Source organism: Colobus angolensis, unplaced genomic scaffold (genome assembly GCF_000951035.1).
Source record: "Colobus angolensis palliatus isolate OR3802 unplaced genomic scaffold, Cang.pa_1.0 Scaffold5, whole genome shotgun sequence".
Classification (NCBI taxonomy): Eukaryota; Metazoa; Chordata; class Mammalia; order Primates; family Cercopithecidae; genus Colobus; species Colobus angolensis.
This window is the reverse complement of record NW_012118487.1, coordinates 29,645,142-29,663,129: the sequence shown is the minus strand read 5'-3', so window position 1 is coordinate 29,663,129 and position 17,988 is coordinate 29,645,142. Positions and strand designations below refer to the sequence as shown.

The 17,988-nt window shown below is 39.1% G+C and overlaps 1 protein-coding gene across 1 annotated transcript in view; it reads right to left on the bottom strand.

The window, feature by feature from the left end:
* FAM198B (family with sequence similarity 198, member B) overlaps nt 1–17,276 on the bottom strand; it is a 48,088-nt gene extending 30,812 nt beyond the window's left edge. The window contains exons 1-3 of the mRNA XM_011959715.1: nt 16,878–17,276; nt 15,009–16,142; nt 224–438 (exon numbers count right to left, since the gene is read on the bottom strand). Of these exons, the coding sequence (XP_011815105.1) occupies nt 224–438; nt 15,009–15,918 (1,125 nt within the window). The 5' untranslated portion in view covers nt 15,919–16,142; nt 16,878–17,276. The remainder of the gene's footprint in view (nt 1–223; nt 439–15,008; nt 16,143–16,877) is intronic.
* Nucleotides 17,277–17,988: the final 712 nt, after the last annotated feature.

The window sequence follows — 17,988 nt, the reverse complement described above, 5'->3', positions numbered from 1 at the left end:
ACATTTACAACCTATTCTCTCTGAAGCCTGCTACCTGGAGGCTTCATCTGCATTTGGCCATTATGGCCAAAACCACAATTAAACCACAATTACTTTTGCACCAACCTAATAGACGGTATCACCAGCTTCATAAAAACTCCAGGTGCTGAACACTCCTTAGTGTCAGGCTAATATAACTCAGTGCCAGTCTTAGAAAACTGTTTGCTTAATTTGATAAACTTACCTGTAACAAAAAATCAAAGAGTGCCATCTTGGACCACTCATGATGATGTATTTCAGTACAACTCGATTCAGGCTTGGGTACTCGGCCGTTCTGCCAGCATTTCTGTTTCAGCAACTGCTGATAAGTTCCCCAGGTGAGCTTAACGGAAGAATGGGTGTCATTACTTGCTGGAGATAAAGATGCATCCCAGAGAATGATGGGGCATGGGCGGCCATCTATGGAATCAGAAAAACAAACACACTTTCAGCACACTACTGACCCAGGGTGTGCCTTTGAGCAGGTCGTTCACTCTTTCACAGTCTCACTCTCACCTATCAAATGTGAGAGCATGATTTGACAATATTTTATGGTCCCTTTGTCTTCTGAAGTTTTAATACTTTCATACCTCATTGCTTCCTGTTTGAAGTCTTATAAAGCAGAAAGTTATTGTTAGACAATGAAGAAAAATTTTAAACAAGATACTTTATAGATGTGGCAGGAATAGGCTACTAAGCACCAATAACAACATCCTATGGTTAATGTGGTTTTATTCCACATCTAAAAGCAGCCACCACAAAAAGGGAAAGAATCCAGACATTTATAATTGTCTATTCAACGTCTGAGTGGAGCTGCTCTTTATTTGTAATAACAACTGTCTGATTTTCTGAGGCCACATTATGATGTCAGGAAGAAAAAGAATTTTTAGAAGTCGCAAATTTAAAAGTGAAATTGTATGGTTCACACCAATCACTATAATCTCCAAAGACGGAAAAAAAAGAGGCGAGAGGTTTTTTCTTTCCTGATAGAAACTGTGCAAGCACAACAGTGTTCTTGTTAAGGGATCATTTATTCACACACAACCTCAACAAAGTTCATTCAAGCAGATGTCAGTTCCTCAACTGCATGTGCATAGATGATCTTTTTTAACCTGTCACTCAGTTTGTTTTGTCTCACTTTTGGAAGTTTGGAAATGCAATTTCTTTCATTGTTAAACTGTACAAAGAATGATGGGCCCCAGTGAAATAATCATAAACAAGGAAGACCATGATCCAGACACATTAAACAACACTTCAAACTTAAAACCAATAACATCATTCCCAAGCCCCCATTTCTGACCAATAAAGTCACAAGGAGATGGTGTTGAGCATTTTTGCTTATAACTCAAAAATCAGAATGATGTGCCTGATAAAAACAACTAAATTACAAAGATCCGATAAAGCCCACTAAACTCATTCTTAACAGGCCTGAACAACAGAGGCCTCTGAAATTACAACTGGAATGTTCAGACTTGTCACAGGAATTTTTAAAACCTCTCTTAAATAGCCTCAGATGTTCTCAATATATAATTTTATGGTCTACTAGAAACTTTTATTTTGCCACCTTACTGTCTTGCCATCTTGTAGAATTCTTATCTCCAGTCTTTAACACAGGAAACAGTCCTCTAACCACTCCTGAGTTTGGAGTTATACTAACCTTAATAGTTTCAGTAGCATTAACTTAAATCACTCCAATCACTTGCATTATAGTTCTGTTCAAAGAAAAATCTTTCTCCCTTTAGCCTTGCAATGTAGGCCAGGGCATGTGGAAAGTCTATTGGATTATGGAAAATATGCCACAATCATTCATACCAAACTAAGAGAAGAGTAGAGAAAGAAATGTGAGCCATAACAAAAGAGCTTCATTTGCAGCACTCTCTCTCTCCTTCCAATTTCGCTTTACCTTAGTAAATGATTTGGGGTTCCTGGGACCTAGTTAACTTCTTAGATATCAGATAATTTTGAATGTGTATATCCCAAATACTACACCAATTTATTTTAAAAGAATAAATTCCAGGTAAAAGCAATCCATCATGCTGTAGAAGACAGCACTGGGCCAGGATAACCAAATACAAATAGAAAATAGACACATAGCCTCCAAAGGTGTGTGCTTCAGGCGTCTAAAAATAAACACCAAGAAGCTCTTTCTATCAGTGTCTTCGAACCAAAGTTATACACAGACAAAGAGCACTTAGCATGCTCAGGGCTAGAAAGTATTCAAAGGGAGTTGAAACCTAACAGTGAACTTCAACACAAATCAACACACAGGTCAGAAGGACAGCAGTTTCCTCAGCAATTCATATAAGGCCTTTGGAGAAATATGGAAATGATCTACATAAACAATTGAAACCTGCTGGGCTGTTTTTCTTCCCTTTAGAAACATTTGTTTCTAATTGTAAAACTAATTAAAGGTAAATCTACTCATTTCATGAAATATAGAAAAACATAAAAATGTATAGCTAAGAAAATAAAAATCACCCATAACCTCCTCTCCCAGTAGTTGGTTCTGTTATTTGTATATTTACCTCCAGTATTTTTCTATCCCTTTCTTTCTCATCTGAATAGGTAAACTGCTTCTAGAATTCTTTTTAAAGAGTATAACTTATGATTAGAGCTCAGACTCTGGAATCCAACACAATTCTGGTCACATTATGTCTTAGTTTTGTAATGTTAGAGAAGTTATGTAACCCTTTTAAACCTTGTTTTTCTCACCTGTAAAATGAAGCAATAACATACCTTCAAAACTGACCTTATTAGGAAGAAATGAGATCGTGCATCTAAAATTCCCAGCATGGTACCTAATGTAAACACATGCCCCAGAAAGGTTTTGCTCTGATGACCATTACATGTATACATCACATAATCACATAATTCATCAGGCTTCAACTGACCTTTACTATTTCTTGAGCATTTACTGTGCACTAAGCACTATTCTAGAACCTGAAGCTACGTACATGAATAGATAAAGGTCAAGTTTTTTTGCTTTCATGGAACTTACATTTCTACCAGGAGAAAGAGGCAAAATTTATGCAAAGAAAAAAAGCTATTTGGGATCATCTTGTATGTAGAGTTTGTCATAATTATTTCACTAAATATTATACTATAAATATTTATTTCAATTATTTTTAAATAGTGTCACTTTAATTGTAATGCAATAATCTAGCCCAGTGATCAGCAAATTTTATAAAAGGCATATAGTAAATATCTTAGGCTTTGAGGGCCCAAAATATCACAACTATTCAACTATGCCACTGTTCAACTCCATTGTAGCCCAAAAGCAGTCATGGACAATATATAAACAAGTGGTCATAACTATTCCATTAATATTTTCTCACGTATGCTGAAACATAAATTTCATATGAGTCTCAAGGGTCATAGCAATATCACTAATCTTCTGATTTTTGTCAATCTTTTAAAATTATAGAGACTCTTTTTAGTTCACAAAACAAAAACAGGCAGTGGGCCATTTTTGGCCCGCAGGCTATACATTAACCCCTAATTTAGTTTATGAGTATAATGTATGTCAGTCACCATTCCTCTATTTTAGATCAACAAATTTTTGGAATGATACATTTTCTATACTAATCATTAAAAAGGCATTCTCAAACTGCCAAAAAAAGTGTTCAGCTGATAAGTATAATTGGTTTTCAATTAATAGCCTATGTTTTTCTCCCAATCCATCCATTTCCCCTCAGCAAAATCTTCTGAAAGCCGACTATCGCATAAAGACATTCTTTCCTGCCCTGCTAGAAATCAGTGCACCTCAGGAAAGGGGACTCCCAGAGAACCAGAAGAAAGCATGGTGAGCAGTAAGACTTAGACTGAGTCACAGATGGCTATGGTTCATTTCCACATACAGGTCTTCTTGCTACATATACATGTGTGGCCCTTGCAGGTAATAATAGTAGTCAGTATAACTCCAGATCTCAGAGCAATGAATACTTCTGTGAGGAGAATTCCACTTCTTTTAATACACGGCTTTTGAAAGAATTAAATGAATCTTGATGGATTTGAAGAAATGACAGAAAAATTGCCTCTGAAAACAGGAAACTGGTTAAAGCAACTTACCCTGAAGTGTTTCAGAGATGAGAAGCATTCATCTCTCCACATTCAGGTTTGTCAAAATGATGCAGTACTGGTCTCTCTAGAGAAATCTCAAAAAGTGAAGAGATAAAATTCTGTCACAGTGGTGAGAAAGTGGGTTTTAAAAGATATGTGGGTGTTCATGTGAATTAAAGGTTATAGAGCTGTCCTAAAAAATGAGACTTGCCAGGAAAGCTTCTTTTTTTCTGAAATCTGAATATTTCCCCTGAATTTTGATGCTCTCCCAAGTCGTTTTTTATTCAAAAGCACAAAGAAGACATTCTTCTGAGAAGATGAACATGAAAATTCACTTAGAATGAGTGCTTTACACAATCTTTTTTGTCTAGATTTATTAAATGCCCTTCACTTTGAGCACTGGCTGAGTGGTTTTGTGGAATTATAGGTGAATGCTAAGCATGTTGGGTGGAGCTGTGAATGTCTGTGTGCATTTGTCACTGAGCAAAAATAAGAAGAAAAGTCTTGAGCTCTGAAATCAAACGTTCTTTCTCTTGCACGGGCCATGTTCCAAGACTCCTTGTGAACAAGATAAAAAGCAAGTGACAGTCCAGCTCAAGTCCTTCATTAAAAACAATTCTACAACACCCATTGAAGAAAACAAAAGCCAGTCAAACTTGAGTGGCATCTTTGTTATAGGAAACAAATTATCTTGGGCTCCATTGCAACTGTCAACAACACATTGAAGGAAAACTTTAATGCAAAAAGAAATAAACCTCTATAAGGTTTTCATGATTTTTAAAAACAGTAGGTGGGAAGGTAGGAGTCTGTAGATTACATAGGCATAGATTTTATATGGCCAAACAAGTCCTGAATCTAGGGATTTGTCCTAGAGCAAATAAAAACCACAATAAGATATGACTTCACCCCAGTTAGAAGGGCTATGATTAAAAAGACAAAAAGATTACAAGTGTTGGTGAAGGTTTGGAGAAAAGGGAACCCTTAGCACTGCCAGTCAGAATGTGCATTAATACAGCCATGATGGAAAACAGTATGGAAGTTTCTCAGGAAGCTAAAAATAGAATTACCATACTATCCAGTAATCCTAATTCTGGGTATCTATCCAAAGGAATTGAAATCAGTATGCCGAAGAGATGTCTGTACTCCCATGTTCACTGCAGCACTGTTTATAATAGCTAAGTTATGGAAGCAACCTAGGTGTCCATCATCAGAAAATGGATAAGAAAAACGTGCTATGTTACATATACACAATGGAATTCTATTATTCACCCTTTAAAAAGGGAGAAATCCTGTCATTTGTGACAACATGGATGAACCTGGATGACACTATTTTAAGCAAAATAATCCAGGCACAGAAAGACAAATACTGCATGACCTCATTTATATGTGGAATCTAAAAAAGTGGAACTCAAAAGTAGAGAGGAGAATGGTGGCTACCAGAGGCTGGGAGAGGGGGTTAAATTGGAAAAGGGTTGATCAACAGGTACAAAGTTTTGGTTAGACAGGACAGATAAGCTTTAGTGATCTATTGTACAGAATGGTGACTATAATAAATACTAATACAACATATATATCAAAATTACTAAAAGAATATATTTACAATGTTTCACCAAAAAAAAAGATAATCCTATGATTCGAAGAAGCCTAAAAATAAATTATTTAAAATTTAAATTTTTTAAAAAAATAAGGTGATGGATTTTTTAAATTAGCATAATTTAATAATTCCACATTGTAACCATATATCAAAAATCACTTTGTGCCCATAAATATATAGAAATACTCAACTGAAAATTAGATTAAATAATAAAAAAGAAGTAGCTCTCTGGGTGACTCAGAATATGTTTCATATATTTATTTATCTAACTGTTTTTCACTTCATAGTTTGTTTTCTCTAGGCCTGAGTTAAAATAATCTCCATACTTCCTCAGGAGTTAGCTAAGTGTGAAGTCAAGGAAGCAGGAAAGGAGAATATCTCGTGACTTCATTCATCACCAACTACCTAAACAACCTAAATCGCCAGTTCTCCTCTGAAAACAAGCATTCTTCTTTGTTCCAACGAATGGGCAGGAACTTCTGCTTTCTAGGTCTGCCCTGAACTTTTGCTGTATAAATGGAAACTCCAAGACCCTTCCTGTCTCAATATTCCACTTTAAAAAACAGGAATCAAATTTGACTTCAGAGGGTGGTGACAATGTGGTCACTGTGCCAGACTCTACAATCACATTTTGCAGATGAAGTCTTGGTCACATCAGGGTGACTCAGTCCTGGGCGATTTAGCATTTGTTAATCCAGTTAAATCCATGAATTCCTGACCTGAGTGACCCTCTTACTTCTTACAGTGCAAAGCCCATGACATCACTCCCTTTCTTCAAACCCTTCAGTGACTCCCTATTTTCTGCAAGATAAAGTCCAGGCTCCTTACAGGACATAAAACACACTCACTCTTACTTACCACAGCTGAACTCACATCATGCCCCCAAAACCCTAATCTGTTGTTTTTCAGAACTATTTGCAATTTCCTGAACACACTCTGCTTTCACACGTTTTTCATAGTCTGTTCCCCCTATACTTTCTGCACCCATCCCATCTCTCACACCACCCACAGTGACTTTTAAGAACCAGTTCTGGCATTACCTCTTCCAAAAGTATTTATAATTTCCCACTCAACTCCCTACATACACATTCTAGGCTTAATTCTCCCTCTCTTTGCCTACAGGGCATCCTAAAAATATCTCTGTTGATGTTTTTATCACACCCTTTTTGTAAGGTAGGTTTGCTTAACTGTCTCCTGTCTTCCAAGCTGAGAGCTCTGAAGAACAGAGACTACTTCTTAGTCCTCTGGATCTGCAGTGTCTAGAACAAAGCAAGCACTCAAAAGTTCTGAATGCATTTTTGCAGAATCCCCCAAAGTTCATGTATAGCTCTTAGAGTCTAAGGAATGGTCCATGGACCCAGAATAAAAATTGGCCTGGCATGACATCCTAGTAAGTTGTAATTTCACTGTCTCCACTCAACATGAATTGGGAACGATTAGAGAAAAACTTGAGAAATAGAGCCAGGGATGTGCAGAGGTTTTGATGCCCTCATTCTGTCCAGCTTGTGCTCAACTAACTATCCACTCCGATGTATCTCTTATACATTGGGACGATGAAAATAGGGGTGGTGGAAACACTACTGCCTCTCTCCTTCTGACCTCAGATTACTATCATGAGAAGGGGAACAGTTAGGCATCATGGCTACATTCAGGAATCAGGAGACAAGGCAATGGGAAAAGTGGTCACAATCTGGATGGATGATTAACAGGGAAAGCCCCAGGCTGCAGTCATTGAAGGCTTACATATGATGTGAAGGGATAGCGGGAGGCAGTAAGGCACAGTTTTGAGGAATGAGGCTATGGAGTCCTCTTGACCCAGACCCATGTCTGTATCCCAGCCCTGCTGCACGCTACCTGTGGGCTTTCAGGGAACATATAATATTCTTTCATCCTCAATTTCCCCTCAGGAAATGTGAATAAGAACATCTAATGTAGGGGACTGTTGTGACATTTAATAAGATAATGGATGCAAACTGCCTAGCAGGCCACAAATAAGAGATCTCGTTATTATCCTCTATAAGCTCCAAGGTCCTTCTTTAAATGAAAAATTTAGTTGCCCGTTTATTCTACTCAAGTAAACATCAATCTGGATAAACCAACTAAGAAAATCTAAATAAACGTATCACAAAGAACTACATCAGCTTAGAAATGGCATGAAAAAGGTGGCATTCAAGAGCGTTAGCTGGGCGCGGTGGCTCACGCCTGCAATCCCAGCACTTTGGGAAACCAAGGCAGGTGGATCATGAGGTCAGAGGTTTAAGACCAGCATGGCCAACATGGTGAAACCCTGTCTCTACCAAAAATACAAAAATTAGCCGGGCGTGGTAACAGGCGCCTGTAATTCCAGCTACTCAGGAGGCTGAGGGAAGAGAATTACTTGCACCCAGGAGGCAGAGGTTGCAGTGAGCCGAGATCTCACCACTGCACTCCAGCCTGGATGACAGAGCAAGACTCTGTCTCGGGAAAAAAAATAAAAGAAAAAAAAGGTGTTAGTATGTGTTAAGCAATGTTATATGTTATACATATTAACTCATTTAATTCTCATGACAACTCTAAGATAAGTAATGTTATCATCACTGTTTTTATTATTATCATCCCTATTATACTAATAAAATATAAAACACAGAAAGATTAAGTAACTTATCCCAGATCACCTAGCTAGCAAGTGGCAGAATCCGGATTCACCTGCAAGGAGTCTACATTCCCTGTCAACACCCCAAAACACAAAGCTATTTGAATTACAAACTGTACCACTTTTCCCTAGTACCTAGGGCAGTGCCTCACACATAAAAATGCCATTGAATTGAGTTGATTACAAACACATTGAAACTGTGACAATTCTTCTTTAACTTAGGTAGGAAGAGCTATCTAGCACCCCTGCACCTGTGTGATCCTTACATCAACTCAGAGACAGCAGCTGATTCACCCCCACTGAAGAGCCCACCTCCTTGAGCTTGGGAAGGTGCTTAGTGAATCCTCACATCAGTGACAGGAAGATTTCCTCCAGAACACTGAACTCACACATGGCCCTGTAGGGTCAGTGCCACAAGAGCAGAGATTCCTGACTGTTTCGTTCACTGATGCAGCCCCAGTGACTAGAATAGTGGCTAGCACACAGCACGTGCTCAATAAATACATGTTAAAGAAAGAAAAGATAAATGTGATCCTACAGAAGACAATAGGTTGCATGGAGTTAAGGCACATGCATCTCTTATGCTGTGAGTACTGTGGCAACCATTAATCGCCCCTTTTATCCCAGCTGTGTGTGGGACCAAGAGACAAATTACACAGCAGAGAAGGTTGCCTGGTTCCCCGTTTGCCTGTGAAGTTATGTAGTGAGCAAACAAGAGGACACTGGAGCACAGCGCTGCTTAGAGCCGAGGCTCAGTAAACTTTTGTTCACTGATGAATGAATGTATTAAGCTGACCAGCTCAATTTGATTCATAAAGAAATAGCCTTAGGGCTTTTCTGAGGAAGAACACAACATACTTTCAATCCAACTTTTTGAAAAATAAAACATGATTATATACTCCTAAATAAATATTTTCACAAAGTTTGCCTATATGTCAAAGATTTCTAGGATTTGGAAGCCAGTATGTTCCCAAGTTGTGAGGACATCTGTGTTATTCTCAACACTCCCTGCAAAATGACTATGTCCTTACCTGAGAGCCTGAAACAATATAAAACGCAAAGCTGCCATCCCTCTGCCTCGGCAACTGCACATTCACCCAGAACTCACGGTGCTGCTCGCATAGGCTTGAAAAGAGAGTGAAAAACACACGCCATATTTCTCCTACTTTATAATACGAAGAGGCAATACAAGTTGGAAAACAGTGAGCAACTTAGGATCTACAATGAATTTAAATGGAAGTTTGTGGGATGCCTGCAGTTTGTCATGTAAGCAGCCTTGACATACAGAATTCCTGGAACTAGCCTACCTTAATTCAGTCTGACAGCTCTGTGGAATAAAGCAGCATCCTAAAAATAAAGCATACATAATGTATCTTCCATGCTGGGCATGAAAAATAGTACAATGCTTAAATGCTACCAAAATGGTGTGCCTTGAGATTCATTCACATTATACTGTGCAGACTACAGGGGAAGCTCTGGCAAAGCTGCTAAATCAGAGATCACAGAAGCATGCTGGGTTGTCTCTGTTTTTATTCTCTTGATTTTTACATGGACATAGTCTGCTTTGTCTAATCCTAGATAAATACTTTAGGATATTTTCGCTTTTTTAATTATCAAAATGTATCAGCACCACACAGTATCTGGTGACTTTTATAATAATTTGAGACTCTTGCAAGGAAAATTTGGCAGAAAACAAATATGTCCCGTCACATTGATACACATGTGATTGTTTATGGTAAACAAGAAAATCTGGTAAGCACTGGCACCTTGGCTTGCACGAAAAAAACTTGTAGCAGTGTTCACAATGATACATCTGTACTGCACTTGAGTAAAAATATTATCAATATTAGATTATTGAATTGAAAAAAGAAATTAAATAGAAATGTTGGCATAGTGGTAAAATCAGAAACCATCATGCTAAAATTTGTACATTTTTGACATTACCCCATAACTGTAGTAAGTTATATTTGTGAGGTAGTGTGGGTTAACAGAAGCAACATGAGGAAACTTCAGTGTCAGAGACAGAATCGAGCACAAATTCCAATGTCATTGCTCTCTAGGTAGGTGATGTAGGGCAAATTTTATAAGCTCACTGAGCCTCAGGATTCCCCTATTTAAAATAAGAGTAATATCTGCTGTGTAAAATTGTCAGGTGGTATAATAGACAACACACATCAAATACAGTGTAAGTACTATGTGATACATAACACTAGATTCTTTGTCACAATTGAAAAATACTTCCTTATTGCACACAAACATTTTAAGGCCCTTTGATGCTATATTTTAATTCATTGTAAGACTTCCTACACAGAAACATATAGGATGAAAATCTGCTCCAGTGGTAACTGCTGGATCTTATATTGTGGCACACTGCTGGCTCTGCCTACTTAATTACTATCTTGCCCTTCCTCAAGTGCACCCTTCTCATTTTCTAGGATATCTTGGAGCATAACCTGTCAGAAAATAGTCTGTTGTAAAGTACAATACCAGTAAGTCCACTAATTTCACACATCTTTTTGTATTCAAGAAGAATCATCTAGAACTCATCAGGTCACACAATCAAGATCTTGTCTCAGACTAAACTGAGCTAGCTGACTGGATCACCCACACCAGTTCTGCCAATTTAGAAAAACCCTAAAGATGACCTTTATTAATTGGAACTCTTTGTCTTTTGACTAAATCAACAGAGTGCTTTATCTGAAAGGCTGGGGCAGGCAGATTATTCAATTCACAGCATTTGATTCCTTTTTACATCTCCCTTTCCACATCACATATCCATTTTATAATTACTCTGGACCTCAAATTCTATATTTGTTAAATGTTTGTCAGAGTCCCCAAACTCTATGTCACCTGGATGCAGCTGGTAGATGACAATTTAATGAAATAATGCAAGCACAGTACTTAGAACGGTGCTTGGCATATATATCTAGGAAAATTCAATGACTCTTAGCTATGGTTAAGGTTGCTTTGTCTCCTTGAGGAAAAAAAGGAGGTTCCCATAGCTATATCTGTGCATCAGTGTGTAAGTAATCTGTTTCATTATATTAAATAACTATACTTCCTAGTAGGCTGTGGTGATAGACAAAGATGACTTACCTTAAGGCCCCTTAAAGGATTTGTTGAGGGAAGCAGATTTGTGAAAAGAGAAAAGACTTGGAAATTAGAAGACAAAAATTTTTGCTGGACAACTCATCACATGTCCTTGAGCAGTTTTCTTGCCTTTCATTCATCTCTAAATTGAGGTTTAAAAAGTCTACTGCATAGGATTCTTGGAAAAATTAACTAAGACAGCTTAAATATCTAAATTCAACTTGCAACACAGACTAACCACTTCCTTGGTGCCAGATATAAATTTATTTTTGTAAACATTAATCAAAAGTCAGAACAGAAACAACATTTAGGGCAGATTGCTTACAGGCTTTGCTGGCTTCTCACTCTCTCAAATATTAAAAGATCTACTCCCAGACCAAGCCTGATCATCAGAGAAATATATACCTAAATTAAATCCTGTTGTTCCTCCTGCAGAAAACTCATTATCAAATTACACTAGAGTGTGATGCCAACACACCACATTGATAGTCCTCACAAGAATAAGCCCCGTAAACCTTTCATTTGCATTGTGAGGAGGCTACCAAAAACATTTTTTATTACATCCACAATGAATTCCTTATGAGATCCTCCAGGAGAAAGTCTAGCCTGGACTTAAGACTAAAAATGTTATTACGCATCCTAAGTATTAGAAGCTAGTGGCTTCCAGTATAGATTTACTGTTTAGAGTCCAAGGAACAAGCATTGAACGCATTCCTTCATTCGTTCAAAATATTTATTGAGCATCTACTATGGGCCAGACTCTCCACTAAGATCCAGAAATGCAATTCTAAAGAAAACGGGAAGTATCTTTGACTTCAGAGACCTAGAGAGTAGTGGGAAGGAACAGATGATTAAGTAAATGATTATAATACGAATATGTATTATACAATATAACAATATAGAGCAAGCTGAAAAAGATGCTAGGTAACTAGTTAAGATCTGTTGCCTCTCTGGGTGGACTGAGAGGCTCAAATAAACTCAAACTTTGACCAACAGAATAGGAGGGCCCTAGAAGAAAGCTACACATTTCTGTGGAAATCAGGGAAGAAAGACACAGTGAGGAAAAGACTAGAAATAGGTGGATGGGTAGAGATACTGAGAACCTAATGCTGTCTATACCATGACCAGAAGTGTTCTATTTATGTACTTTGCATCACTATAACAGTCTGCTTGAGTAGAATTATATTGTGTAGAGTATTCATAACTATATGAAATCATTTCATGAGCCCCTGAAGAAACTGACGTGACTTTGTGACTCTAAATGACTAAGTAGAAGAAGGTATCAAAGAGAGAATGTTGTTTGAGATATAATCTTAGGGATTTTATTTATTAAATGGAGTCATACTAGTATAACCTTATTAGTTTCTTTCCATCACCACTCCCATATGAAAGGAGAGAGAAATATCCAGGCTATATTGAGATTATAAATGCCTCCTTCAAATGAATTTTTGTTCTCAAAGATGCTGGAAATTCAGAGCAAAGAATTAAATATCTAAGAGGAATCGTGATTACAAAAGTTTGATTAAGCAGTTTTAGCCATAGTCTTATCACATAAGGAAATAATACACGAGACTTGGAGATTATGTGAGGAATTCAATGAACTTGGTACCTCCTGTGCTTGGTATAATAATAATAATGACCAATATTTATTGAAGGTTTATCTTGTGGCAAATACTGGTTCTAAGTGTTTTCCATATATTAACTAACAACACTCTCATATGGCAAGCAGTATTGTCATTTTACAGCTGAGGAAACTGAGGCATAAAGAGACATGGCAACATTTCCAAGTCATGAGATTGGTAAGTTGAAACCTAGTTAGTCCAACTCCAGGGCCCAGGCTCTTAGCCACTACTGTATTCTCTCAACTTCCATCCAAGAGTGTCTAAGGGAAGCTCAAAGGACATATCAGAGAATCGTGCCTCAGGATGTACCCAGGAGTTCCTCTTCTCCTCTCTAGGGCCTTTATGACATGAAAATGAATGGGATTACAGCATAACAAGGGGGATCCTGTGCCTTGCTCTGCTCAGAACAGTCGGTTGTGCCTATTGTCCCAATGCCCACCAGCAGCTCCTTTCATGTCACACGGTTCCAGTTTGGATAATAAGTTACATATTCACCTAAGTCCAGTGGCTAAGAAGTTACGTTCTGAAGTCTGCTGGGCCTACAATCAAAACCCAGTTTAGCCACTTACTAGCTGTGGGAGCTGAGGCCAATTACTTTGTCTCAGTAAGCCTCAATTCTTTCACCTACTAAATGGAAATAATAATAGTCCCTACATCATAGCATTGCTATGAGAATTCTAGGAGCCAACACATATGAATCAATTTGTATAATCCTTAACAAATTTTGGACACCCAATACAAAATTCATTTTTATCAACATTAGATTAAATGTTTGAGAGGGTTTCTTACGTTGGCATAATTGTGGTGGACTGCTTTGTAAACTTGAGACATCAAAGCATACCTGTGAATCTGGAGCACTTAGACAAGAACCACTATCAGTAATGAATGTCCAGTTTTTCTAAGTAAATCACTGGTGCTTCAAGGAGTATCCATTCTAAAATGAAATTATAATGCTAAAGCCATTGGAAATGCAGTTTGGGTCTCAGCCACTCCAAGGGATTTTAATCCATTCCATTGTAGGCTGCCTGGGAACCTCATTGAAATGCTAAATTTCATGGTGACATGGAGAAAGTAAGTATCCTTTCAGCTTTTAATCTCTTTGGGGTACGTTTTAGCCTCTTGAGCCAATCTGGATTCAAAGTTGTAACTTCTGGCATCATTCTGCATTCAAACATAAGCCACTGACTCACTGTACTTTGTATTCAAACCCTGGAATAGCTTTAATATTCAGAGAATATCCTTTATATGGCATGGGCATGACCGCAGACCAATCCTTTTGCTGGCAACTGCAGTAAGTGGCTACATATGTTAGACCCTGCCAAAATGTTTGTCACCCAAGAAGAAAGAATCTTGAAAGATAGGCTCAATGGACCATAGTCAGGGGCTTGATAAAACCACACAGCTAGTTAGTATACACACTGAACAAATTACCAATTTTTGCCTCATTCTTTTTATTTGTGAAATAAAGGGGTTGAATCCATTGGAAAAAAAATCAAGGGGTTGAACCTAACATGGTCTGGCTCTGCGCCCCTTAAGAAGATTCCATCTGCTCAAGAACGATAACCCGCTTCCCCCTTACTTTTAAAAACTTCTACTTCCTCCCATAGTAACCTATTTAATAGTATGCCTGACTGTCAGCAAGTTCTTTGCCTCCAGCCTAGCTTCCTCTCCTCATCATGCAAATTGCCGTTGGCTTTAATTAGATTTAATAAACCACTGGGAAGTGCAGCGAGGGAAATGGAGAGCAAAGATTATACAGTATGAGCTTACTCTTGTATGTCCAATACAGCATTTTCCCTGGAACTCTCATATCCTCCCAGGCTGGGAAAATAAAGAATGCCAAGCGCATGGAAAGACAGGCTGCTGCTGCTGCTGCTGTCCAAATGTGAACCGTGGGTGGAGAAAAATCATTTAGAAAAAGACAGTGAGGGAAAAGAGAAAATGAACCCGAATCCCCAACAGCTGCAAATAACGAAGCATGTGAATCTGTTACCTTGGATGAACTCTGCTTTCCTGCTCACAGACGGCAGGGTCCTGTTGAGCCCCAGGATCCTGTCTAGGTGGAAGGCAAACACCTCACTCATGTCCAAGGGCTGCTTGAGAAGCCCACACGGGCTAGGGCCGCAGCGGAGCACAGCGCCAGGTGCGCCCCCCTCCAGCACCAGCAAACGGGCTCCGCTCTTAGAGGACACTGGCCGGAGCCCTGCCACTGTGCTGTCCGCCAAGAGTCGCATTCTTCGGATGTCATCTTTGCTCAGCCAGGAGGGGGCGCTCTCGCTGTAGATCCTAATGTTGCTTTCCCTGGAGCTGGGCTGCAGGAAGTCCGGGCCCCCGGCTCGCACTCCCGGACCCCGCACCAACCTCCAGGGTCGCTCTCCCATCTTAGCCAGGTTTGCTCCCTGAGCGTACCCAGGTGCTACAGCATCAGCTGCCCTTGCAGCTTCCTGCGGCTGAAGGGATGGTCCGACCAAAGCCTCCTGCCCTGGGGCAGCCGATGCCACTGCATGCTTTTTCCTGCGCTTGGGCTTCACGGTGCCACGGATATTGGCCGGCTTGCTGCGCTTGGAGCGTAGGGTAATGTACACCACATTGGGCTGCAGAGTGGACCCATTGCCCTGGGACTCTGGAGGCGCCAGGGTACCATCCAGGGGTATCTCAGGGAAGGATGCCTCGGCGGTGTCGCGGCTGCGATGTGGCCCCTTCTCAGCCGCGTGTCCGTGCTGGAGAGAGGCCCTCCCCACCTGGCTCACCAGGAAGCCCAGGTAGATGGCACAGGCAGTGCCCAGCAGAAGGTTTCTCCGGGTCCTTGGACGCCGGCTGCTCCAGAGTTTACGCACCCGCGGGACGCACAGGGAGCAGATGAACCAGTTTATGAGCTGCCCCGGCTTGTCTGGACAGGTCATTTCTCTGCCGCATCCACATGTTGAACAGAGTTTAAAGTCTGCAGTTGGCTCCTGCTAATGTAATGCATGGTTTCCTGACTTCAGCTGTCGCGTCCGCTTCGGGATATAAATGGTCTCCAGTGGGTAGAGGTGGAAGGAAAGGGTTGGTGATGAAGCCGGGAATGTTTCAGACACAACAAACCTTTTAAACTATCAGTCTCCCCAAGGAGAAATGTGGCTTGTTTCTGGGAATGAATGGATACAGAGTTAACTGAGTCACAATCTCAAACCATTTAAGTTCCTCTACAAGAGTAAAGAAAAAAAGTCATCATTTCCTTTCATAAATATCACCACTAAATGTTTTTAAAAATAAAATTTAAAACCATGAAAACAAGATAGATGTATAGATTTGACGGTCACTTTAAAGTCGTGAAAACAAGCCACAAAAATCCAAGAGTGTTTTATAACTTGTACCTAGAGTCATTTAAGTTGACTCTGAAGCAAAAGCATTAAAATGTGACAAACCTGGGCTTTTCCTTTTTGAAATTCAGAAAGAACTTAAGACAAGTAATAGATGATTTTTTAAAACTCTATAACTACACCATATTTACTTTTTAAAGTCCTGAATTAACCAACTACAAGCAGCAAGTATTAACAATAAAATTTAGAAACATATTCTCTGTTAGTCTAATGGTACAAATTTTTCTTCGTATTAATAATATGTTCCATTAGCTTACATTGTTAGTACAATACAAAGCCGTAAATGTCCATATATGTTGGAAACAGTTGCATTTATTCTGTTTCTCTCTCTCTCTTTCTCTCTTACACATACACACAATCACACAACACAACACAACTCTGACTGCTTTTTATTTCTTTACTTTCCACCGAAGTCAGCTGAAAGAAAATAAAAGCATCTCTAGTTCTGTTTTTTCACTATTAAAAAGAAAAAGAAGAAACTCGTAAGCAACCTTACTTACTCAGCTGGCCCCATGCTTGGCTCCAGGAAGAATGTAATCCTTGACTCTAATGCAAAGAACTTTTAAAGGCTGAGGCATGTAAGTAGAACATATTTCATGGTCAAGAGTGTTCCACATTTCAAACATTTCAGTTCAGCTTTAAAAGCTCCCTTGAAAACTACTGATTGCAAAGCAAAACTTGGAAACTGACTGCTGCATGGTTTTAAGAGATATAAGGCTTTTAAAAACAATAGTTAACAAAATAAACATTAATTTTAAATTCGGAAAAAAGAAATGCCGTAGAGAATCAGTTTTCATTCAAATAACTTTCCACTTATTTTTAACCCCTGGGAGCCCTCTAGTGTTGTGTTTGCAAAACAAACTCAGAAATGTCAGTCTCATGAAGTTCAAAAGATCAAGTGTTTGCTATCTTGGTGGAGCAGCCGCAGCCAAGGGAGTAACTTGTAAAATAAGGAATGCCATCACCCCTCGAGTGTCCATCCCGCATAACTTGGGATTAGAGCATAAGCGTTCCCAGGAACTACTCACCTTACCATCTTGGCCGTTTCATTTGTCTTCCACCAGTTCTGCAAAGAGAAGGCCTAGAAGTTCAGAAAAAAAAGGTAAGAAAGAGTTAATATAAATGAGGGGGAAAAAATAGAACAGTGAGATAAGAGTGCACATAGATAAGGAAAGACATTTATAGTGTGCAGTTGCACGATGCAACAGTTCACCAAAAGAAGTTGTGGATTCTCTCTGATTGGAGGTTTTTAAAAAAAAAAAAAACAGGTGAGGGATTGGCCTGGGTGGTTTGCGTGTCCTAGCACAAAGGCAGCTGATGACCTTGGGGTCTCAATTACACTATGACAAATAGAATCAAAAGGCAAGAAGACAGAAAGGGGACAGGGATTTTTCCTACCCACAGAGAAAGAAAGTTGTGATACTGAAGAGTGGGTAAAAGATTAGCATATGGTGTATATTCCTAAAAATACTGTATTTTACAATGCAAAAAGAGCAAGGAGTTGGAATATATATGGAAGGAGAGAATAAACGTCCAAGTGGTAAATTGACGAAAATTATAATCAGGCTGTTATTTTAGCACTCTAAACTCAGTCCTTTTTTCCTCTTTAAA